Raw genomic sequence first — 25,764 nt, forward strand, 5'->3', positions numbered from 1 at the left:
GCGGGCCTGCAGGCATCCGCCATCGCTCATGCCTGTGTGACGGTGAATATATCCCACCAGTGCGTTCAGTGACACAAACACTGGCCTTTTAACATGGCCGTCTGCTTATGCTTCTAACTCCTGCCTAACACCCGCAAGAGTCTTTCCCCGCCTCTTTCTCTGTTGATTTCTACAGTTTTATATTTGCAGGTTTCTCTGTATAAGTAACCTTAAAATTATTTTTTATCTCGCTTGGTGTATTTTCAAGCAGAACATCCCTGTGTAGCATCTGTAGTTTGGAAAACCCTGCGTGTAAAGCACTTGGGATAGGCTGGACCAGCGTTATTCTCAGTTCTTCTGAAAATCCCAATGATTCGATCCCAGAGCCGCTGAATCTCATCTTCCTCGGCCTTAGAATCGGGCCTCTCATTAGGATCCGATTCACCGATTTTCTTTTTTCCTGTGTCCATACCAGAATTTAGCTTTCACTGTTACACATTTTTAATTTCTAAGCATTTTTTCTGGATACGCTTATCTGTGTGTTGTATATAATATTATAGAGCATAAAGTGCACACATGCCCTTGTCTACACCCACCACTGGGTGTGACTGGGAAATGGGAATGTTGTTTAACTTGCTTTCCTGTTGTGCATGCGCACGCACGTGTGCACTGGTATATGTGTGCATGCTGGTCTTGAGGCTTGAACTGAGAGATTGTGCTGTCTCTGAGCTTTTTCACTCAAGGCTTGTGCTCTACTACTTGAGCCATAGCTCCACTTCTGGCTTTTTGGTGGTTCATTGGAGATAAGAGTCTCATGGCCTCTCTTGACCAGGCTGGTTTCAAACTTCAGTCGTTAGATCTCAGCCTCTTAGGTCGCCAGGATTATAGGTGTGAGTTACCAGTGCCTGGATCATTGTTTCCATCTTTAAGCAAATTTTTCTTTAGTTTTTTTTTTCTTCTGAAGATCCTGTAGCTATGTATTTTCATTTCCTTGTATTAGCTCTTCCTTTAATATTAATTGATCTGATCAGCATTTTTTAAAGTTATATTTGTCTTTCTTCTTCGACTCCCTCCACCATTCCTCTGCACCTTGCAGGTAGACTGTTGATCTGTTTCCTATTACGTCGTCTTATTTTTATTTTTTTCAGAGCTCTTTTTCTATTGTGTGGTAATCAGCCATTTCTGATCCTTGTCTGTACCCAAAAGCTTGGAGACTGTCTTCATCAAGATGTGTTATTTATTTACAAAAAGATACATGTTTATATAAAAAAATACATGTTCAAGAGAGGCCAACAGCAATATCTGTGTTAGATTTATGCTATCAATGTTCTCAGGTGTAATTTGAGAATGATCGTTTTATTGGTGCTTTTTGTTGGGTCTGCAATGTTAAGGTATATAATTTATTAGTTTGTTTCTCTATTGGTGAGTTAGATGTTTTTAATTATGTTGGAAGATTGCTTTGGCCAGATCATATAATATGCAGTATTTTAAATTTACCACGATTTAATAGGCTGCCTTCGTTCTTAAATCATCAAATAGGGGACTGCTGTCCACTTCTTAGAGCCCAGGAATTTTATATTAATATAAAGTAAATTATTTCTATTTTAACATTTCCATTTTGAGGTTATATTTATTTTTATATGACAATGGGCAGCCAAAGAATAGGGTATTTTTGCTCTATTTTTTGCTTTGATTATGTATGTGTATATATGTGTATGTGTGTGTGAGAGAGAGAGAGAAAGAGAGAGAAACAGATTTTCTTCTGCCCACTTGTAAGTTAGAAGATACAGAGTAGCAAAAATTTCCCCTACAATTATATTTATTTTCTTCTTATTTTTCAGTTTTAGATTTTTGTTGCATTTATAATTTGCCCATGATCTTGGCTTAATTTTGTCTAAGCAATGGAATAGGATATACTATTATATATTATTAAATAGATCCCTCCCAATACATCTTGCCATAAAGTTTACTTTTAAATATTAAGTTCTGTGACTCAGATTTTGTAGACTGATCGTGTTTTTTTGGTGCCAGTCCTGGGGCTTGACCTTGGTCTGGGGGCTTCCTGAGCTCTTCAGCTCAAGGCCAGTGCTCTACCACTTGAGCTATACCTCCACTTCTGGCTTTTGGATAATGAATTAGAGATAAGCGTCTTGGGGATTTCCCAGCTTGGGCTGGCTTTGAACTGTGATCCTCAGATCTCAGCCCCCTGAGCAGCGAGGATGACAGACGTGAGCTCCTGGCAGTGTCCACTTTGTAGATTAATCTTGACCACCATGTTCTTTAAAGACAACTCCTCTTCTCATCATGGATTAAAATGGATTCCTTATTGGTATAATCTGGGCCTTTGATTTACTATTTAGTAAGGTGCTTGCTTCCTACTCAAATACGCTACAATTGGAAAGGTTAAAATCTCCTATTTGAGGTACTCATTTTAAATTCTAGCAAGAGTTGAGCTAGCTCACAGGTATTCTTCAGCTGCGCCAATGCTTCACCCCAGTGAACTTGCAGAGTCCCTCACTGTCTGCCTACTGAGCAGTACTGGGGTTCTAGCTTGGGCTGGGGAGGCAGATTGTAAACCGATCCTCAGCTTTGAGTGTTGAGAATTCTGCAGAGTAATTAGAATTCAGTCTATACACAAACAAAAGTTAACTTTTCACTGTTCTTAACTGGAGATGCCACTTCATCCGGGTTGCTTATAACATTTTTTTCCCCTGAAATACATTCAGTTTATTCTTCTGTCCTTCTGAGCCTTCTTGCCTCCCCTTTTGTTCTGGGAACTCATACGTAACAGGTCTGTACCAGGGCGCCAGCGGCTCACATCTGTAATCCTAGCCACTCAGGAGGCTGAGATCCGAGAATCGCCGTTTGAAGCCAGCCTGAGTAGGAAAGTCTGTGAGACTCTTACCTCCAATTAGCTCTCCCCTACACCTCCCCGCTAAAAAAAGCCGGAGATGGAGCTGTGGCTGAAGTGGTAGAGCATTAGCCTTATGTACAAAACCTCAGGGACAGGGCCCAGGCCCTGAGTGCAAGCTCTAGAGCTGGCAGTGGAGGAGGTAGAGGTGGAGGTGGAGGTGGAAGGCTATACTGTACTGCATCCCACATCTTTTTTGAAAGGGCCTAGACTGGAAGAAATTTAAAAGTTGCTGATGAGCCGGGTGGTGGCTCATGCCTAGCTACTGAGGAGGCTGAGATCTGAGGATCACGGTTCAAAGCCAGCCTGGGCAGGAAAGTCCGTGAGATTCTTATCTCCAGTAAACCACTCAGAAAACTGGAAGTGGCACTGTAGCTCAAGTGGTAGAGCCCCATTGATGTCACATACTTTGGCTCATTAATAACAGCCTTTCTATATCTTTAGTGTTTATCATTTTAGCTATGGTCAATAGTTTTCCCCCTATATCTCTTAACTGATCATTTCATTGTTTGTGATTTTGACTTTTTTTGTTTTTTGTTTTTTTTGCTAGTCATGGGGCCTGAACTCTGGGCCTGGGCACTGTCCCTCAGCTCTTCAGCTCAAGGCGAGCACTCTACCACTTGAGCCACAGCACCACTTCCGGCTTTTTTCTTTTTGCTTATGTGGTGCTGAGGAATGGAACCCAGGGCCTCATGCATGCAAGGCAAGCGCTCTACCACTGAGCCACCTTCCCAGCCCCAAGATGTAAAATTTCAACAAGAGCAAATGAACTATTCTGACATTAGTGTGAGGATCAAATTGAGGTCTGTGACCAACTCTATATAAACTTAAAAAAGAATGACTATAAGTACTCGAGGGTCCTGGAGAGATAGGAAAGTAGGTAAACCATAGCATATTGTAGGATGAGAAAATGAAATAAACAATGGGGGAACCAAGAGAGGAGGAGCAGCACTTTAGCGAGACACACGGGCAAGTATGGGGAGAATGGGGTGCTGTTGGGGGGGATAGCTCGGAGGCAATGCTCAGCTCAGGGTCAACGACTTGTCTGTGGAGAGGCCCCGAGTGAGGAGATGCTCGAGGTGAAGCGCTGATTGTGCTAGATGGGAATGGATAGTTTTTATGACACTTTTCCTCGTACACGGTCTCACCCACGGCTCCGTTTAAGGAAGCAGCACTGCTGGGATATTCTTTTGGAAAGGGTGAAAATGGATCGGACAAAGGGGTGAGCATCTGAATCCAAGATGGTGAGTGAGCAGGAATGCGGGGGCACATGTTTTACCCAGTGGGGACCATTTATGGTGTTTAGAGGACGGGGTGGTAAGCTGGCATCAGACTTTATATGGGTCATTAGGAGAGGACCCTAGGAAGAGCCATTGTCTCGACCCTCCTCAGATCCTAAGGGTTCTATCTGAGGCCAGGATTAACCTTACTATCAGCTTGCTTTCCATGAGGCGACCTGAGTGACTCTCTTCCTTCGGAGCCCAAATGGGGCAGCCAGTTGTGTCAGGCCACTGATCAGAGCGATGTTTAGAAGAAAAGTCAGATTTCCGAGGTAGTCAAACAGGGGTGAACTCTTATGGTTCCCAAAAGAAGAGGACAAAGAGTGCGTTCCTTCTTTACCAATCATGATTTTTATTAATATATTTTACAAGACTGCAATTGAAATAATATTAAATACAAATCGTTCTTTTTTTTTTTTACAGAAAGTGTAATAAAGTTAAAATAGTTCCTTGTAATTCACAGCATTATTGCAATGCTTTACAAAATTTTTGCATAGTGTGTGCAAGGGTTGACGTTATTCAACACAAAACTAAAATTTAAAAAAAAAATGCTTCTGCTGACATCACACCCAAACCCAGAGGCAAGACCAAACCCAACCACGGAAAGAAAACCAAGCCAGAAATCACACACGGGCTGAGCCCCATGGCTTCACTGGGGAGAGACTCCCTCCTCAGAATTCAACATCCACAAGCAAATGGGGATTCTGTGACCCCCATCTGTCTGTTAACATCCAAGCCTCTACATCATCATCACAAATGTCCTCTGTCTCTCCCTCCTAAAACATGACACCGCACCCCCAAAGTATAATCCTGCAGCTGCACAGACTATGAAAGGAAAAGTCTAGTCTAGGGAGGAGAACTCGAACCCATCTCCTCATGCAAACACTGGGTAGAAACGCAGGTGGCATCACCGGCCTCAAAGGATGCCCACAGGTGCTGCTTTGGCAGACTCCCCCGTTAGTGGTGGGGAGCCCAATTTCCACTCTTGGCTTGCCGATTGGACATCTGTACCCTTAGGAAGGAAATGACCAACTGATTCGCCCTCAAATAGTGTCTTGGATAGTTTTTAACGCATCTGTCCCCTAAGGTTTCTGGGGTGATCATGCCAGGCCCTAACTCTGGTGCTGAGTGCTTCTGGGTGCAGGGAGTCCAGCTGCCCCGTCTAGCACGGCAAGGAAGCGTGTAAAAGCTGCCACGGCCCCCTGGGCTCTGGGCAGAGCCGGCTGACAGCGAGACTTCACCAGGAGCACGGTGGTGTGTGCCCCGTTCAAGATGGCGCGCGGTGCGCCGAGTCAGTGCTTCGAAGATTTGGTTTTTTCACTCATGCAGACCAAAGCCCGCCTGAGCTGACCCAGGGCTCATGAACTGCAGGGGCTGCCCCTGTCTCCCTCCCTGGCCTCTCTGCGGAGTGTAGCACACCAGGATTACAGGCTCCCCGGGGCACGGGCGCCATGGTTTGACGCCAGGCCCAGCCCCGCTGCAGGTGAATCAGCGCGGAGGCTGGAGGTGCTGGTGAGGGGAATGTGCACTTGGGGAGGGACGTGGCCCGCTAGGGACGCTGACCAGGCGCGCGGGGCTCACCCTGACACAGCCCAGGTGAGCAGCTCTGCTCACCCTGAAATACCTAGCCGCCAAGGGGGCTGTCTTCAGTCCTGTCTTCTCATGCCAACAACAGGAACAGAGTTTTCCTTTCCTCTTTCTACAAGTAAACAGTGCCGGTGGCTCACGCCTGTAATCCTAGCTACTTAGGAGGCTGAGATCAGAGGATCACGGTTTGAAACCAGTTCAGACAGGAAAGTCCGTGAGACTCTTATCTCCAATTAGTCACGGCCAAAGTTGGAAGTAGAGCTGTGGCTCAAGTGGTAGAGCACTGTCCTCGAGCAAAAGAGCTCAGGGATAGTGCTCAGGCGCAGGGCTCAAGCCTCAAGAGTGGCAAATATGTAAGATAAAATAAGACATTTATCTTTGAAGGGAGGTAGGAAGGAAGGAAGATGGGGTTGTGTCGGTGTGCTACTTCACTGGTACTGCCTGCAGATCTTGCTGGGTGCTAAGATGATCTCCTCACAGCCCAGACGTTTTCCAGTCTTAAGCAACAAGAATCACACCTAGAGCAAGCCAGCTTTTTGTTTTTGCTTTTGTGTTTTGGTTCTAGATTCTGCTCTTCAGGTAGAGATTTTCTGTATTTCTATGCCGGGTCTGGCCCCTCTCTGTCTTAGTTTCTATATCTGAAAATTGGAGCCGTAACAGAATCCAAATCAAAGGAAGCTGGAAATGAAGGACACACACACTCCACCCAGCACAGAGTAAGCCCTCAGCCACGAGTAATTATTACGAGGATTGTCAGAGAAACCCAGCTCTCTCCCAGGTCCAAGAAAGCCTCTCCTTGTGCAAGAAACTGCGCAGGCCGCTTCTGCAGGAAACACCCAGAAGCCTGACCCTCGACACCCCAGTACCACACACATCCATCTGCAGTGGGGATGAACTCCTGTAACTCCCGAATACAAAACTCTGTCTTTCCTTGTGGACAGTCTGTCGCTTCAGCTTTCCCCCATATAAAACCTGAGCTTTGATTTTTTTTCCTTCACCAGTGGTTTTTCATCAGGGAACAAAGTATCCAGATATGGAGTTGGTCGGGAAGGCGTCTGAGGGGAAGGGGCTGTGGTTACACAATGCAGAGCTGGCGGGGCAGATTAACCCTGAAACATGGATGCTTTGAGGTTACCTCCCACCAGGGTAGCTTCTTTCTATGTTTGTTTGATAAGGAGGGATCGGAGGTAAACAATGTTCAGTGAGGAGGCAAAACCCAGGGAGGGTCTGCGTGCTTCCCAGCGGCTTGCGGGGCTGGGGTGCAGGTGTTGGGGGTGTGAGACCCGCTATGGGTGGCTTCTTCACAGCTTTGCTTCAGGACAGCAGCACCTTGCTCCTGAGAGGGCAGTGGGCAGCCTCCCCAAAGAAGATGCTCAGCCCCTCCTCTGTCAGTACGTGAGGGGGAGGGGGAGGGCTGGGGCTTTGTGAATGAGAGATTCAGAGGCGATGGTAGAATTCTAATTTCTGAGGATTGCACAGCAGGAGGCAGGGAGAGACGGGGGGGGGGAGGCTCCCACCAAGGAGAAAGTAAAGGAAGCCCACAGGAGACGCGTCCTGCCTCTTTCTGAGGGGTTTGGATCGCGGGGATTCCCTTCCTCCTCCTGGATACCATCGCCTGCATCCATCCCCACACTTGTGCTCTTTTCTCTGTGTCTGAGATGTCCTGGGGCAGGGGAAGGAGGAGGGAGATGGGGAGGAGGAGGGAGACCTGGTCCAGTTTAACTGAGATTTCACCTAAAAAAACAGATCAAGTGCTTCCACAGAGGAATGCATCCCTTGTGCCAGAGACCAGGGGAGGGGAGGGGAAGGGGAGGGGAAGCGTTCAGGTTCGGGTTCGGTTCTCCTCTGTGGCCAACTTCCTTCCTTGCCCTTTGGCTCTGTTCAGGGACTGAAGCGGTGGTCATTTTTATGAAACAAAACCAACCCAAACCCAACCCCCACTGCCACACCCAAAGCCTTCCTGGCTGAGGTCATTCATGAGCGATTTTTTTAACAAGGCTGAGTGTGAAACCCTCATTAAAGAAGTAGTATGGACTGAAAAATCTTCCTCCCCTGACAGTAGTCAAGAGATGTTACAAGCCGGGCGCCAGTGGCTCACGCCTGTCATCCTAGCTACTCAGGAGGCTGAGAGCTGAGGATCAAGGTTCAAAGCCAGCTCAGGCAGGAAAGTTTGTGAGACTCTTGAGTTAATTATCATAAAACTGGAAGTGGCACTGTGGCTCAAGTGGTAGAGCGCTCGCCTTGAGCTGAAGAGCCGAGGGACAGCGCCCAGGCCCAGAGCTCAGGCCCCACAACCGGCCAAAAAAAAAAAAAAAAAGATTTACAACCAAGCATGCCCCCCTCCCTTCAGTCCCCCTAGACCAAGGAGCCTTGTAACGCAAAGCTAAGACATCTGTCCACTCTCGCAACGCCTCTATGAACGTACGTGTAGTACATTTCCCCCGCCTTGCTTCCTACATGTTTACAGATGTGGCTTTCCCTCAGATGGCCAGTGGGTCACGGGGGGTGGGGGTGACGTGTTTCTCAAGATCTGCTGTGGCTGTGGGAATATTTATACCTGGGAGGTGTCAACAGTCAGAGTTGCAGACTATTAAAAAAAAAAAGAAACAGAAAACAAAATCTCATGAAGTCAAAACTGTTGTTGGAGGACATGGAGAGCTTTCTGGAATGTGGGGAGGGTGTGGGAAGGTTTCCAGGCATGGGATTTGGACTTTCAGTAGTGGGGATCCTCCTCTCCCCTCCCCCTCCCTCCCTCCCTGAGGATTCGCCTCCCCTTCCACCACGTCTCCCAGTTACGTCTTCCTGGTCCCGCGCCTTGGCTGATGGCCTTCCTTCTCCTGCAAGACAGCTTCCTTCCCATGTACTTAGCCACGGATTTCTAACCCAAGCAGAGGCTCATTCCCTGCGGCCACCGGGAAATCTGTGTTCTTCCTTGTGTCCAACATTGCCTACACAGGATGGCGGGGTCAGGGGTCAGGGAACTTTCTCAGGGAAGGGCTACCTGGTCATAGTTACGCTTTTGTGGGCCCTTCAGTCTCTGGACACGGCTCCTAGGTTCCAGAGATAAAGCGTGCTATCTGCCGCCAACAAAATGTGGCCATGTGACAATAAAACTTCACAGACAACACCAAGTGGCGAGTGAGATTTGGTCTCCAGGTCATAGTTGGCTGAACCTTGCTCTAGGGTCTAAACCGCAAGCAATCTTTGGTCTACGGTTGCTAGACATCGAATGAAAACAATCCAGAAAAAGATCACCCTAAAGGAAGTGGGAAGCCAGAACTCCCTGAGGGGGGAGAGCAATGGGAGGGGGCACGTCAGGGCTCTTCCAGGGTAGACGCAGCACAGGGCATTTCTAGAACCTTCGTCACGCTCAAGTTGAAGTTTCTTTAGACTTTCATGACTTAACGGAGCAGATATCAAATGGAAATAAACGCTCGACATGGTTGGAGATCCATTTTTAATGTATAAAATGTCTCTGAAAGAATATTAGCAAAGTAGAGCTCTGAGGACGGTGAAGATTCCTCGCGACCTTTCGCTCCACCCCCAGCTGCTCAATACGCCAGAGGCGGGATTGTCTACAAGATATTATGTAAAAAGATTAGAAACAATCTGGTTTTTAAAAATTAGGAGTTAGCAGATTTTTAATGTAAAAGCTATTTCTTTCTTTTCTTCTTCCAGAATTCAGGTAAAACTCTCTTTCCTGACCATGGATGAGAATTCAGGTTGCAAAGCGTGGGGGTGGGTGGGTAAGGAACATACATTGAAGAACTTAAAAATGCAATTTACTGGTCTCTCAAGTCTGAACCGAAATACATAATCTCAACCATCTTAGCTTCCTGCTACATATTGTGACCATTGAGCATAACTGTCACCCAGAATTTTACATCATGTGTCCACAAAGGTCCTTGCCATATATATATATATATATATATATATATATATATATGCATACATACCATATATATATATACCATATATATACATATATATATTTTCTTGGTTGCTGTTACTATTTTTATCCTACTGGAGATCTGATTACCCTTAGGAGTACATTTTGCATGTGGCAATCACCTGCAACATGTATTCGTTTGTTAAGTTTGTTGGTCTGTTAAATTAGAATTAGCGCAAAATTCCCCCGGCGCTGGTCTCATGATTGGGGCCGAATCAGCAGAACGAGGTCCGGAGCACTCTTTGCTTTTCTCATCATCCACGTGATGTGCACGAGGTGGCGGAAAGCAAAAGATGGCTTATCTGCTTTGATTAAAAACCCCCCTGTCTTAAGAGCACTATGCCAGCAGGGACCTTTAGCTACTGTCATGAATTGTGATTAATTTCAATCTGAGTGACAGGGGGACTTTTCCTGGCTTAGCGAAGCCTCTGTGTGGGACACCCGGCACTGGGAGCGAGGCCTTCTTCTGTAATAATCGCTTTTCACACCTTCCTGCTTCACAGAAAAAACCAACAACTGAGAAGTCTTTTCCCCAAGGTGGGTCAGCAGCATGGGCTGAGCTATTCAAGGAGAGCCAGGGGAACAAGCTGGGGACCCCAGAAGGCAGCAATCACTGCGTAGGGCTACCCCCAAGCTCCCTCTCCTCCCCCACCCTGCTTCTAGAGTAACACACACGGCTCGCTGGACATTGCATGCCGCAGATCTCAGCCCGACCTCCCCCTCCGCCAATCTCCCATGACACTTTTCCCTACTTGGGAAGAAGACTTAGAACCTTGTGGAGAGAAAGGGGGAAAAAAAAAACCACCCAAAAAGCAACAACAACAACAGCAACAACAACAACAAACCCAAAGCAAAAACAAATGCCTTTCGGGCCTCGCGAACACAGCTTGGTTAAGGTGCGGGCTGGCGCTTGTGCGTTGTCCACCGGGGCTGCAGCTGGGACGTGTCCACTGCGGGGGGGGGTCCCCCAGGGCCCACATCTGTTGACCGTCTGACCGTCTGTCTGTTCGTTTGGTCTGCCAGCTTTTGATGCCCGGTTTCCACAAAACCCATCACACTCCAATCACGCAAAAAGAAAAGTACAGGGAACGGGGTAACTAGGATGTGCTTCTCCTGGCTGAGTGCATTGGCTTAAGGCATAGTTTCCCCTCTTTGAACAGAGATGGTGTAATCAATCCCCAGTTCCGGCACAAGGGCTGGCCGGGGCGACCCGGAGTGTGGGAGGGAGGAGGGGTGATGGGCGGAGGTGGCTGAAGGTGGGAAGTGGGGTGGGGAGACTGGGCGCCGCTGGCCACCCAGGGGACACAGTGATTCAGCGAGACGCGTGACTCAGTTTACATGAACTTTGCGTGAGCAAGTCTGTGGGCATGGGGGGGGCGCTTTAAAGCTCTGATGCTCAGGGGGGAAATAAAATAGCCCAGAATAGTCAAGTCAGCAATATCTTGAATATCTTGGCATTAAAAAAAAAAAAGACCTAAAAAGATCAAAGCCAGAAGAGTTTGTGTATCTTAAAAATACAAATGCAAGTTGGATACCGGTGGCTCACGCCTGTCATCCTAGCTACTCAGGAGGCTGAGATCTGAGGATCATGGTTCAAAGCCAGCCCGGGTGGGAAAGTCCTTGAGACTCTTATCTCCAATGAACCCCCAGAAAACTGGTAGTGGTGCTGTGGCTCAAGTGGTAGAGCGCTCGCCTTGAGCTGAAGAGCTGAGGGACAGCACCCAGGCCCAGAGTTCAAGCCCCACAACTGACCAAAAAAAAGAAAAAAAAAGAATATATAAGGTATATCTGTAAAGTTCCCTGATGACCCCAAGAAACATAGGAAAAATTCTTAGATTTCTATGTTAAAGATGGCTTCTCTTGGGTCAGGAGTTCTATTCTTTGGGGATTTTTGGCAGACTTTAAACTCATGCTGGGTGAAGTCAGAAGTGCAGGCTTCCTCTCTGCAGAAGGGCCGGCGCTGGGTTATCTTAGGCTGCTCTGGCGCTTCTGTTTTGGCTGTGGGAGGAAGGGCCGCAGGGAAGCTGGCCGGGTCATCAAAGACGACGTCAAAGCGTCTGCTTTATTATGACCATTGTTTTCTTATAGGATTTTTTTTTCTTTTGTCTTTTGAGACCGAGTCTCGGTGTATAGCTCAGGCTGGCCTTGAACCCCCAGACCTCCTGCCTCGGCTTCCCGGGGTGCTGGGATGGCAGGTCTACTTTTGCAGCCAGGATCTCGGCCCTCGGCTTCCGGCCATCGCGGCCTGGGATGATGCACGTGGTGACGGCCGGGCCGGGCCCGGTGGCTGCGTGGGTTGTGTGAGTCTCTACAGTCTAAGGAAAGCTGGACCTACAGGAATGCCATGTAGGTGGTGGCGGTGGGATGGGGGGCATGATGGGGGTCTCTCAGGGTCGCCCAGGCTCCTTTTGTACTGAAACCTCATTTTTTTTTTACAGAGGATATATATATTTATTTATATATATTTATATATATTTATATCCACTCACACAGGCAGACGCGCACCCCCTTACACACACACATGCACGCGCACACACACACATGCGCACACACGCACAAAGGTCTTTGTTAGGCTTTATGTGTTGTAGTAAAAGCAGCTGGCAGCCAGTGTCTGCAGCCCCAGAGGAGGCGTGCGCCCAGCGCGCCGGCCGGCCAGCCTCAGAGGCACACGCCCGTGTGGATGTGGCAGGTGGAGCCCGTCCCCGCCTGGGACAGGAACAGCCTCCCGTTGGCGCACACGCAGACCTCGAAGACCTTGTGCCGGGCCCCCGAGGGCGCGTGCGATCCTCGGGGCAGTCTAGGTAGTTTGATTTTCGCAGCATCTAACTTAATCTGGAGAGAGTGAACGGGAGAGACGTGTCAGTTCGAGGCTGGGGTCCGCGGGCGCTGGCTCTCCCCCTGGGCGTGGGCATGGGGGAGGGAGGGGTGTCCGGGGAGGAACAAGGCAAACATTTCAGCCCTGGGAGGCCGCTGTCCCTCATCGCCTGGCGCCGGCGTTTTGGAGTAGACACGGGATGGGCTGGTTTAAGTGGTGTCTGACACATGCGGAAATGCTCCATTCAACACTCTGGGACTCTGGGACATGTCCGATCCATGCACAAGAGGGATCTTCAGGAAAACCCTAGAAGGCTGACAGGGCTGTGATCCCAGCTACTCTGGAGGCCCAGACAGGAGGATGAAGAGCTTGAGGCCAGCCTGAGCTGCACAGTGATGCTCTCTCCCTCTCCACACACACACACACACACGCACACACACACACACGCACATGCACACACGCACACACACACATGCACACGCACACACACACACGCACACACACACACACACACAAGCTGGGCATGGTGGCTCATGCCTGCAGTCCTAGCTACTCATGAGGTAGAAGTGAGGATTGAAGTCAAAGGCCATACTAGGAAAAATGAGACCCAATGCGAAAAATAACAGTACACACACACACACACACACACACACACACACACACACACACACACACACAATAACAAGAAAACAAACCCAGAAGACCAGTACAATGTGCAGCATTGTCCAAGTCAGAAGTGGGCAGTGAGTGTCTCTTTCCCTTTGTTTTCTGAGCTTGTGGCGGTGATACTCAGGAGAATATTATTGAGAAATGTGCAACTATAAAAAAACAAAGTTGGCAGTTCTGGAAGGTGCCATTAGATTTGGTTGTTGCTCGTGCCTCCAGACTTCAAACACCGTGGACTGTACGATGTTCAGGGGAAGCACTGGCTATTTTAGTGTGTGTGTGCACGTGTGTGTGTGTGTGTGTGTGTGCACAAAAACAAGCACCATGTGTGTTCACCCATGCAGGGGCAGTGCGGGGTGGAGAGCGTGTTTCTGGCTACCTCGTTTTGCCCTCGTGGGTTTTAGCTCGGTCTGGTTTGGGATAGCTGCTGAACCTGACTATTCTCTCCAACACAAAAATTACAAGCATGCAACATAAATAGCTACCGTGAGATTAGGATCATTTTTAGCCAGATGGGTGTGATACACAGCTTAATTAAGCCGGCCAGCTAAGTCTTATTTTAAGGTGACGAGAGAAAGAACTTGAAGCCTGCATTTTTACTGCGGTGTAATTCTGTAGTTGTGAGAACACGTCCCTGGCCTGCCACCTCGCACAGGACACATCCTGACTTTTATGTCCTGTGGGTCTGGCTTATGAGCATGCTGTTCAACTAACGGTTCTGGAGTAAAACCTTCGGATTGGTCCTGCAGTCTGTCCATCAAAGGACCAGGGTCTCAGGGGTGAATGAGCTTTGGGAAGGCCGGCCCCTGGGCTGCCCGGCGGGTTCCCACTCCTCACCTCTCCATCTTTGGACTCCAGCCTTAGCTCCGTCCTGCAGGTGGCTTCCAAGTTGCCGGCTTCTGCGTTGATTTCCACGCCCTTGGGGGCTTCCATCACCAGAGAGCGGGTGGGGGACTCCAGCCTGCAACACAGACGCGGAGGTGAGGAGCTGGCTGGGGAGGAGGGCCAGGCCCGCACTGCACATGCTTAGTATGTCTTCATTGTTACTTTTAGGGTTTTCTTTCCCAAGCCTGGCCAAGTTTAGGACAGAATATGTAAGGCTTATCTTCACCGCGTGTTACAGAGGATAGGAAGGTAATTTTGGGATCCTAACTTTACACCCAGTTGGTTATTGATCTTAGTTTTATTAATCAATATAATCAAACTCTTCTCATATTCGATTTTACTTTTTTTTTAAGAATATGGAAATCCTAAGTCTAGGCTGAACTTCCTGGAATTACTGAATATCCTTTTCTGTTTCGTTCTACTTGCTCTGTGTTCCATGGAGGTTAAGAGGATGTCTATAGCCAGGTGTGGTGGCACCCGCCTGCAGTCCCAGTGACTAAGGAGGTAGAGGTGAGGGGACATTGGTCACAGGCTGGAAGGACAGGGGTGAACACAAATCGGCGTGCTTGGACTGAAGTCGTGGGCCGCCCGTTATCTGAGTGTGGGTGGGTAAGGTTTTCTTCTTTTCTCCTTTCCTTTTCAAAAGTCTCCCAGGGCCTCAGGTCCCTAATGCAGCTTCTACAAAAGCATGACATGACGCTCGACACACTGTTGCCTGCACGAAATGCTGAGCACTGGAAGTGTTTCTGATTCAGATCTATTTTTTTGTGGGTCATGGGGCTTTAACTCTGGGCCTGGGCGCTGCCCCTCAGCGCTTGGCTAGCGCCCTATGACTTGAGCCACAGCGCCACTTGCGGTTATTGGAGATAAGAGTCTCATCGCTTTTCTTCCCTGGGCTGGCTTTGAACCGCGACCCTCAGATCTCAGCCTCCTGAGTAGCTAGGATGCCAGGCGTGAGGCAGAATTTTAATCAGTGAACTTTGGGGAGTTTGCACAGACTTTGGTTGAACATCCCTAATCTGAAAACCCCAAGTCCAAAATACTCCAGCACCAGCCTTCTATTGACACTCTGTAAAGGTCAGAGTTCGGGTCGGTTCTGGCTTAGGTGGAGCTGTGTTGTTCTGGTTATTAATGCCAGCTCAAAGCAGCCCCGAGCCTCATTCTACCATGCAGTTATCCAAAGGTCTGCGTGGGAGCCGTGGCTGCCTGGGCCACGGGAGTGGGGTGCACGCTGGGCAGGCAAGAGGAAGATGAGAGGAAGAGCACGACTTGCTGTCTTCATGCAGCTCTCTCCTTATCTGCGCAAACTCACAGATGAGCCCACTTGATTGCATGTAAGATAAGCAATAAATTGGGTGCCGGTGCTCACGCCTGTAATCCCAGCTACTTCAGAGGCTGAGATGGCGGTTCAGAATCAGCCAGAGCAGAGGAATCTGAGAGGTTCTTATCTCCAACGAACCATCAAAAACCCAGAAGTAGAGGTATGGCTCAAGTAGTAGAGCACCAGCCAGGAGCAAGAAAGCTAAGCTCAGGTCCTGAGTTCAAGCCCTATAAACACACACACACACACACACACACACACACACACACACACACACACACACGCACATCTTTCTAATCTGAGCTCATCTTTCTAATGTGATCTATCTCCCTATATCCCTAGCTAAGTAGGGATTTGTAAAAATTATTTTCTCTCCTTTATAAAATCACTACACGTTTGCCTCCTTGAACATTCTATTGTTCACTATTGCTTCTTTCTTTTTAACTTTATGCAAAGGGCAATTAAACTTACACTTTTTTTTTAATGCTGTGGTTGTTGGTCGTGGGACTTGAACTCAGGGCCCTGGTGCTGGACCTTTCTGCTCATGGCTAGTGCTCTACCACTTTGAGCTGCAGCACCATTTCTGGCCTTTTGGTGGTTAATTGGAGGTAAGAACCTCACAGACTTTCCTGCCTGAGCTGGCTTTGAGGCTGGATCCTCCGATCTCAGCCTCCTGCGTGGCTAGGCTGGTGCGCGTGAGCCGCCTGTGCCCAGTTTCTCTGTTGTTTGAGGTTCTCAGGTGCTTTGTGGCTCCTTCAGTTCAGCGCTGCGTGTGAGGGTGGGGTGGGGTGGGGTCTGCACAGCATCCGGGTCTCAGCCTCATCATGGGGGAGAGTCCATACCTCACTGTTAGAAATGCTATTTCCATTCGCTTGGGGCTTTCGTTTGGGGCTCTGTACTCTATTTCATTAGACTAATGAAACGGACTAATCAGGAGACTTTTCAGGAAAAGCAGTTGAGCTGGGTAAACAGCACAGCTTATCTGTCTGGAGTTTAAATTTTTTTTTTTAACATTTCATTAGGCAAAGTTTTCCTGTTTCTTTTATGAATGTCTCAGAAGTCTTCATATTCCACAGACATTCGGGTCTCTCAGCATACATTCATTATACACGGGGCGGGGGGGTTATTGTGGCATTTATATACGTTAATTATACATGGGGGGTTATTGTGGCATTTATATATGTTAATTATACATGGGGGTTATTGTGGCATTTATATCCGCGCATCCTCTGTACTTAGATCAAATGTATATGTGTGACATTCCAACCCCTTCCCCCTTTCCTCATGTTGAATTTTTTTGGCCTGTTTTCTGCAGATGCAATGCGTTTCTGTCACATTCGCCCCTCATCGCTGTGGAATTTAAATGTTTTACCAGGGAACCCGTTGGAATTCTGATTGGATCTAAGTTCTGTGAATGTCGTGTCTAATTAGTATGTGTTCCCTGACAATATCAATAGTTTAGCACTTTTCTCTTTGTTGGTTCGGCATGTCTGCATGGGGATATTGAGAATAGTATTGTTTTAAGGGCATCAGAGTAAATTTATGTGAAAGTGAAGAGAAAGACTCTCTACTTGGATGGGGGACCAAAGAGGAGTCCCCAAAATAGTATTTTTTAAAAAATGTCTTTCCTTGACTCCCATTTGTCCTGAAATATAGATACCCAGTGTTTTTGGTATGTATATATAATATTATATATAATATAGAATATAGCTGACACCTAGAGAAATAATTTTAAAAACTGGTGTCCAGGTTTTTCTTTTTGGTTTCCAGCCACTAATTATTTCTAAATTTTGGCTCTTTTATATCTTTTCTCCTTGTACTTTTGAAAAATTTTAAAACTGTGTTCTACGGCTGTACAATACATGGTTGGCTTGTTCAGAAATGGAAATATTGTTCTTTCCTGAACTTGAAAACATTTAATAATTTACTAGTAAGTATGCATTTTGTCATATGGATTTAGACCCCAAATATCTTCTCAACAACCTAAAGGAGTTCCCTCTCCTTTTTCTTTTGCGAAGTTGCTATCACTAGTTAATGAGACTTTTAATGAAGCATTATTCTATAATAAAGACATACTACCTAATGAGACTATGCATTAATTTTCTGATAATAGTGTACCCTTGTGTTTTTTCCCCCATAGGTATCATGTGTTCGATATATTTTGTTCATAAATGTCTAGTTCTGGTGATCACTTTTCTTTAATTCACAACTATTTATGAAGAATTATTTGTCCCTGTGTGTGTTTAGGTTCATTAACAAACTCTCTGGGCACAGTAAAGCTTCTTATTTCTGCATAAAAATCATTCTGGCATCATAGAGCTTTCTAGTTCATTTTTCGAGTCACCCTTTTTATTCTCTTTTTGTCTTTAAGTAGTTGTACAGAAGAGCTGCCATTCAATAAAGTAGTGTAAGAATGCGATGAAGCTGGTCAGTGTGACCGATCCAACATTCTCCCCCGCTTCATTCTCTCAGCCTCACCCTCCCTTGATTTTCTTCATTTTTTTTAGGGTATGCATTGAACTTCACGGTTCTACTCCCTTCCCCACTTTCTTCCTTGTCGTCTCCTTCCCTGGGTCCCGTCCCCCACTTCCTGACTCCTGGTGTTTATTTCGGTGAAAGGAATCACATCCTTGCATTCTGCCCCGATGCTACTTGGAGTTGAAATCGGAGCCTCTCCACCATTTTGAGGCAAACCCCGGTCCTTTCCCTTCGAGTTTGCTTTCAGAGATTTCACGCTTTATGCTTGGGTTGGCCTTAGACCTAAAAAAAATCCTAATTCTGCCACCTGCATAGCTGGGACTATGGAAGGACACACCCACTCCCTGCTTGGGATTGAGAGAGGGCCTCAGTAATACTTTGCCCCGGCCGGTGTGATTGTCCGGTCTCTCTTTTTATCTTTCTCTTGGCATTTTCCCACCTCATGTGACATCTGAACACCTCCAGACAGGCGTGATGCTAAAGCGGGCCCAATGGAATAAGAGAAATGTCTAATTTGAAAAGCTGCTTCTGTTTGTTGGGCCTTAGGCGCTCATGTTGTGTCACGTGCTGTCTGTCTGTCTGTCTGTCTGTCTGTCTGAGTGTGGTGCTCCCTTCTGGAGGACAATGCTCTCCGGTGGAGGCAGGCAGCGCTTGAACTCAACCAGGCCAGTCTAGACTACAGCAAGAAACGGCAGACACGCGGGCGCCTCAGGCTTCCCTTCTTAGTTACTCCGGAGGCTGAGGTCTGAGGACCACAGTTCAAAGCCAGCCGGGTCAGAGAAATCGGTGACTGTTCTTTCCAGTGAACCAGCAAAAGAGCTGGAAGTGGACGTGTGAGTCAAGTGGGAGAGTAGCAGCCTTGAGCAACAAAAGCCAAGCAAGGAGGAGTGTGAGGCCCTGAGTTCAAGCCCCAAGTAGAGACAGACAGACAGACACACACACACACACCTACACACAAAAGCACTAAATGGAGATAGTACCGAAAACTTTGCCAACAAACTTAAACCTTTCACAAACGAGGCTGTTGATTTGGACAGGAATCTGTTTTTACACCAGGAGTGAGCAGCAAAGGCACGCAGTGTGTCCTGGGGTTCCGCTCGAAAAGTTTATGAGAAGGATGGATATTTCCACTGGAAGAGCATTTCACTCAGAGAAGCAGTCTAGAGCAAACCCACGGAGAGGCTCGCTTTTCGAGAAAGGCCAGTCTCTCAACATTTCTTGGGCATCAGCCAAAGTGGCCTGCGTCCTAGACCACCAGAGCCTGGGCTGGCTTTGAGACTCGCTGGCTTATTCAGGTGGCCGGCACACACTGAGCGAGGGCCTAGCTTTCTAGAATACGGGGGCTACGTCAGTGCTCATGGTCCTTGCTTCCTTGCTACTGAGGATAAGATACATTAAGCAGCTGTGTATTTATGGTGGTAATGAATCCTGAGTAGGGAAGCAGAGGACACTGGATGAATTTGTAGTCTGGGTGCCGGAATGGGAAAGAGCCAGGTGCTGTCATCCTAGCGACTCAGGAGGCTGAGGTCTGAGAATCATAGTTCAAAGCCAGCCCGGGCAGGAAAGCCCCTGAGAGTCTTATATCCCATTAACCACCACAGAAAAACAGAAGTGGCGCTGTGGCTCAAAGTGGTGCAGTGCTACTGTTGAGTGAAAATGCTCAGGGACGGTAGGCAGGCCCCGAGTTCAAGCCCCAGGACTGATCAAACACAGTGGGAAAGAGCTTCATGAAAGTTCAGTGTTTCAAAGACCTCTAAGAGGGAGATTAATTTTGAGGGTTAATAGAAACTCAAGGAGGTAGACAGAGAATGTATGGGCTATCGTTGAGCCTGGCTTTGTACAATATGTTGTGACAACAAAGGATTTACATGTCTTGGTGTGGGAGGAGGCCGAAACAATAGAATAATGGGAAATGTGATTTGATGTCCATGTTACTCTGATGGTTACATTTATCGTCCACTTGTCTGGACCAGAGGGTGCCCAGCTATCTGATCCAACATTCTGTGTGTGATTCTGAGGGTATTTCTGGATGAGCTGAACATTTTACTCCACAGACCGAGTAAAGCAAGAGGTCCTTTTCTTTTTAAAATTATTATTATAAAGGTGACATTAAGTCAGCCATGAGTACATTCTCTTGGAGAATGTCACCCTTTCCCTTGCTCTCTCCCAGTTCTTCTTTTTTGTCCCCAACCACAGGTGGCATAATTCATTTCAGATTGTCCTTCTTTATGCATGTGGACATCTGGCCAATGGATTGATGACCTGAATAGATTATCAGGAGCTGACAGGAGCAGACTTGCCTGCCTGATGACTTAAGACATCAATTTCTGGCCTTAGTCTACAGTGTCTGCCATCGAATCCCCTGGTGTCAGGTCTGCCCATGTGATAGTAGGCTGGCGGCCTTAGTCATAGATTTATTATACATTATTGCACGCACAGAGCGGTTGATGCGGACAGGTTCGCCGTCTGGTCCCTTTATTAGGCTCAGTTGTGTTTACCAATCGTTGTGTGCTCTGCTGAGAATTTCCCTGCCCTGAATTGTGTGAAAATTTGCCTCCTCCCCCAACCCCCACCATGCTCAAAAACCCCCCCACAAAAATCCAAATAGGGACCAAAGAGCAAGGTAAAAGTACAGTGCTTCAACGAAGTGGGAAGGTGAAAATGTTAAGGTCTTGAGGGTGAGTTGGAGGAGGTGGGTGGCGAGGGGGAAATGGAATTGAGCATGTCTAGTACCAAACTGTGCATTCTGAGCATGCTCAGATTGTCCTCCATGGCCGTCTTCTAGCAACATTTGTAGATATCATGAGGTCTAGTGCTCACTGCTGGCGCTCGGGTTTCCCATTTGCAGATGGCAAGAGCGTGGGTCTTTCCAGACAGTTCTGTATGATCTCTTGTTTCTGTAACTCTGGTTATGGAGTGGAGAATGGATAAGCTGAAGCAAGAAGATTGTGGGGGAGAAAAAACCCCAAAACTAAAAACGAGGCGTGCGGGAGGGAGAGGTGTGCTGCCGTGAATCGAGGCTCATTTCTCATTCTGAGAAAGGAGGAGTCAGGACGGAGGATGTGTACGGCGTCGAAGGGCCTGAGGTTGGGAGCTGTTCTGGCTACGTCACTGGAGTTTGTTTCTGAGATGTCAAGTAGAAATATGGACAGGCAGGGCTAGCAAGAGTACAGGTGTGTTTGATTGTGTTTTGTCATGTATTTCTAGGTTTTTTTTTTCTTTTGGGTTAATTCTGCTACTTTGCCAGAGTGGTTGATCAGCTCTAGGAGCTTGGGGGATAGAGTTTTTTTGGTCCTTTGGGTATACGATCATGTCATCTGCAAATAGGGATAGTTTGATCGCTTCTTTCCCTATGCAAATCTCTTTTATGTCCTTTTCTTGTCTTATTGCTCGGGCTGGGAATTCCAGGACTATATTGAAGAGGAGTGGAGAGAGTGGACATCCTTGCCTTGTTCCTGATGTTCGGGGGCAATGGTTTTTAGTTTTTCCCCATTCAATCTGATGTTGGCTGTTGGGCGTCATTCAAAGCCTTTATTATTGTAAGGCATGTGCCTTTGCGATGTATTTCTGTATGAACTGTTTCCATTTTGTCGCTGGAAGACATCCTGCCCCGGGGTCACTCTGCCCAAACCTCTGCTTGTTGTTGGCATTTGAGGTCTTTTCTTCATCAGTCTTTTTTGAAGGACAAGTTTTGACTCAGGTACTATGACTAGGAGAAAAATCCATCACGGCTTCTGCATTCCGGAAGCTCGGAGATTTTCTTCTCTGCAGTCATTATTTTGTGGCGTGGTGTGGCATTCGTGTTCAAATTCACTTCGAGCACCTGTGAGGTACTGGATAGAGGCGGGGTCCCATTCTCTCTCAGTTATACTCGGAAGTTCCGTGAACCAAAAACCCCACGAAACTTTCCATGGCATTGTAAGGTCTGTTTTTAACCCCACCCCCACCCCCGAAAAATAATTTATGTGCCATTGGCGTTATCAGTTGGTTCTTCCTGTCTCCGGCTCATTGTTGTTGTTGTTGCTGGAATTGTTTTTGTTGCAGCAGTGATTATGACTCAGATTGCTCGTTTTCATTTCCTTGATCATAAGCATCGACATTAATCTCTTCCAAGCCCAGACAAGCTTTCTAGAGCAAATTTTGCTCCTATCCTTGGAGAATGGATACTGCGGCTTCTGTGGTTTGGGGGAATGACCTTCAGGGCGGTTTAGCTATGACATGATGCGTGCGGCGGCGGCAGCAGCAGCAGAAGAGGCTAGCCCAGGCCTTGCCTGGCCATCAGTAGCTTCACACACACGGGGCTGGTTACTCTGTGCACCGGAATCTGAGGGACAAACAATCCAAGGAAACTGGGAAAAGCTAATGGGAAGTAACGTTGGGATTGTAAAGCTGGCTTAGCTTTGGCCATTTAACTTGCAGGTCGGTTGGGAAATTTCAATGTGGTCAGAATCTCATGGGAACCTTTGAACTCCGGGTCAGGCAGCGATGTCTATATGCTAAAAAATGCTTTTCTCTATAGCTGGGTGGCCCAACTCTGTCATCCTAGCTACTCAGGAGGCTGAGATCTGAGGATCGTGGTTCGAAGCCAGCTCGGGCAGGAAAGTCCGTGAGACTCTTATCTCCAAATAACCAGCAGAAAACCAGCGCTGTGACTCAAAAGCGGTAGAGCAAAAATGCTCAGGGACAGCACCCAGGCCCTGAGTTCAAGCCCCATGACTGGCCAAAAAACAAAAAAATGGACTAGAAAGGGTACAGGGGATGGCTAACTCATCAGCCCTAGCTGCGGCTTGCAGGGCTTTGGACGGTCAGGGATTCCTGGCATTTCCACCCGGGGAACAGCCTGCCACGCGCTCGCTGCAGGGAGACACGTGATGGTGGTCAGCACGCAGCTGCCACACACGCGCTCCTGCAGGTGCGCCAGGCTCCGAGCGCTGTGTCCCAAGGCCGGTTCCTCCAGCCTGCATGCTTCATTTGCATCCGGCACACCTCGGAGCACAGGTCGGCTGGAGCCAGGGCCAGACTAGCTTCCATCATGTCTTATGGGAGGAAGGGGCGAACGCTAAACAGCCACGCAGACAACAGCAGAGCGGGAAGACGCGCGCCGTGGTTCAAGCCGATCATCCCAGCTTGGGGCAGGCAGAGAGGTTGGTGGATCATGGCGGTTCAAGGCCAGCCCAGGCATAGATGCTCTTGCGAATCCTTCAGGAGGAGGAGGAGGGCGGCCTAGGCCAGCCTGGCACACAAAGCGAGCCTCTCCTTCGGTAATAACAAATGCCCAAGCGGCAGAACGCCGGCCTAGCAAGGGTGAGGCCGCGGGTTCAATCCCCAGGACAGCCCAAAGGGGACTAGAACTGCGTGGCACGGAAGGAAGAGACAGGGTGACTTTGGTCAGAGTCCATTTTCTAAGTGTGTGCATGCATCACGAGACCCCCTTTGTACAATTGCTATGGCACAGTCTGTCTGTCTGTCTCTCATCTATCATCATCGCAGAGTGTGCATGCGCATGTTGTGTGTGCCTGACTGCTCTGGTCCGCAGCACCCCACCACCTCGAGCCTGCCGTTCCCAATGCCACCTCTCGGGGTCCGGGCCCGGCTGCACTGATAGAATGATGGTTGGCCATCTCTGTTCCATGCCCGTTAAATGTGCGTGCTGTGGATTGAATGAGATTGTGTATAGCGCTTGGGCCAAACACTGGGTTCCTCTTCAACATGGCGGTCTGCAGGTGCAGTACCTCTCGGTCAATACCATGCCTTCCATTGCTCTCCCCACCCCCCTCAGCTCTCCTAGGACACTGGACGTTGTGGCTGCTTCTCGGCCTCCCCCCGGGTTTCCTGTGTTATTCTGCAGGCTGTGAGGCGGCCGATCTGAGGAGCTCCGCATTGGAATTGTCCCCCACACTCAGCAATTTGTGCACGCGGGCACGGGGGCCCCCTAGGTTCACAAACTTGGTTCTACACATACTTGGTTCCTTTGCTTTTCAAGAGTTCAGATACAATGCTATGTTCTAGGAAACATGACACTTTCCTCCTCCTCCTCCCTCCTTTTGTTCCTCCTCTTCTGAACAATTCCATTCTCAGGACAGACGCTCTTCCTTACAGGCTGACTAGGACCGCGTGTGCTGGGCTTGGAAGCTGAGATCGGGTCTCCAGTCTCCAAAACCTGAGCGTGCCAAGGTGACCGCGGGAGAAATGCAGCATCGCCTTTGCAAATTTCTAAAGACAACACTCTCCAGTTCCCCCCCCTCCCATCCTCGCCCCCCCACCATCTCCACCCCAAGAAATGCTGTGGACATTGTGCCATTCCCAGCTTTCATTGGAGCAGGACTTGACATTTTCTCCATAATCCTGGACATGGAACGGGACCCCCCCCCCCAAGTGTAACACGGCCAGTCTAGCAAAGATGAGCGTTAGGAACAAAGTGGACAGAGTCACGGCCCACGGACAGCCGAGACTACGCGTGAATTCCGTCACCAGGTTTGTCCCTTGGCTGCCCAGGGTCCCCCTTGGCGCACTCTGCGGGAAGGGAGCTGGACCAGCCGTGGAAAGCACGCTCCCCAGAGCACACCCTGGCACTGAGTAGCACGTTTGTGGTGTAGCGTGGTGACCATGTGCTCCCGTGTCAGGGGCAGATGTGCTCACGCACATTCGTGTGTCCTCCAGGGCACTGCGCACCTGCTTGCTGGTGTGCCCAGGGAATCGCTCACCCTGGGGGCCTTAGTCGGGAAGTTCTGCTTGTGCTCTGCCCTCCATCCACATCTTCTCTCCCTCCAGCCTCTCTCTACCCTCTCTCTTCCTCTTTGGCATTTCTCTCCTTTAGCTCTCTCCCTCTCTGTCTTCTCTTCTCTCTCCCTTCCAGCTTCTCCACCCCCCCCCCTCAATTCCCTCCTTTCTCTCCCCTCGTCCCTCCTTCCTCTCCCCTCGTCCCTCCCTCCTCTCCCCGGGCGCAGGTGAGCGTTGCTGAGGTTTCCCTCTGAAAGCAGTCAGCCTTCACTTAGGATTCTTGACTTCAACGGCAGAATAAGGATTATCTGGACAAGGCACAACGGTAAGAAAATTCAGCGGCGCTTTATTGAGTCAGCAAGCGGGGGTTGGGGGGGGTGTCCATCTTTGCACTCCGCGTGTGGTTACACTCGCACTGTACATTTCGCACTCATCCGAAACGCTTGGGCATTGTCTGGAGGGACGCGTCCTGCGCCCACCGGACGCTAACTCCCGCATGAGGCGGGCTGGGGGGGGGGGGTCTCTCAGAAGCACACAGTGCTTCTAGGTTTCTAAAGTGAACCCTGGGCGCTGTCCCTGAGCTTAAGGCTGGTGCTCTACCACTTGAGCCACAGCGCCACTTCCAGTTTGGGGGTAGTTTATTGGAGATAAGCGTCTCCTGCACGTTGCTGCCTGGGCTGGCTTTGAACTGCGATCCTCAGACCTCAGCCTCCTGAGTAGCTGGGATGACAGGCAGGAGCCGCAGCGCCTGGCCCTTGCTTGTGCATGAGTTGCCTTCCCCAGGTCTCGTTTTCCCCTGTCTGTCCTGCCTCCAGCCCTCACTTTGCTCCTCACTCTCCCCGTTTCTCCTGCTCTGGCTCACAGCCTCTGCTCCACGCTCTAGCCACTCTCCTCTGCCTCCCTCACACGGTCTCTGCATTCACTCTTCCTGGCTCTCCCCCTCTTCTCTCCTTCACCACGCCTCTCCTACTCTCTCTTCTAATCCTCCCTACTCTCTCTTCTAGTCCTCACTCTTTCCCCCCCCTTCTCCTCCATCCAGCCCTGTCTTCTCTCCTGCTCTCCCTGCCTTTCCCTCTATCCACTCTACATCCGCTGCCTGTCCTCTTCCCTCTCTGCTCTTTTTGCACAATATATTTCCCACTCCCTTTAAACTTCTGCATCCTTCCCCCCCCC

General features: G+C 48.7%; 1 protein-coding gene across 1 annotated transcript in view; it reads right to left on the reverse strand.

Moving 5' to 3' along the window:
* Window positions 1–12,364: 12,364 nt before the first annotated feature.
* The window catches only part of Sgcd (sarcoglycan, delta (35kDa dystrophin-associated glycoprotein)), a 240,823-nt gene continuing 227,423 nt past the window's right edge, over window positions 12,365–25,764 (reverse strand). Inside the window, exons 7-8 of the mRNA XM_013030923.1 lie at window positions 14,025–14,148; window positions 12,365–12,538 (exon numbers count right to left, since the gene is read on the reverse strand). Of these exons, the coding sequence (XP_012886377.1) occupies window positions 12,365–12,538; window positions 14,025–14,148 (298 nt within the window). The remainder of the gene's footprint in view (window positions 12,539–14,024; window positions 14,149–25,764) is intronic.

The sequence above is a fragment of the Dipodomys ordii genome, unplaced genomic scaffold (assembly GCF_000151885.1).
Source record: "Dipodomys ordii isolate 6190 unplaced genomic scaffold, Dord_2.0 Scaffold135, whole genome shotgun sequence".
NCBI classification, from domain to species: Eukaryota; Metazoa; Chordata; class Mammalia; order Rodentia; family Heteromyidae; genus Dipodomys; species Dipodomys ordii.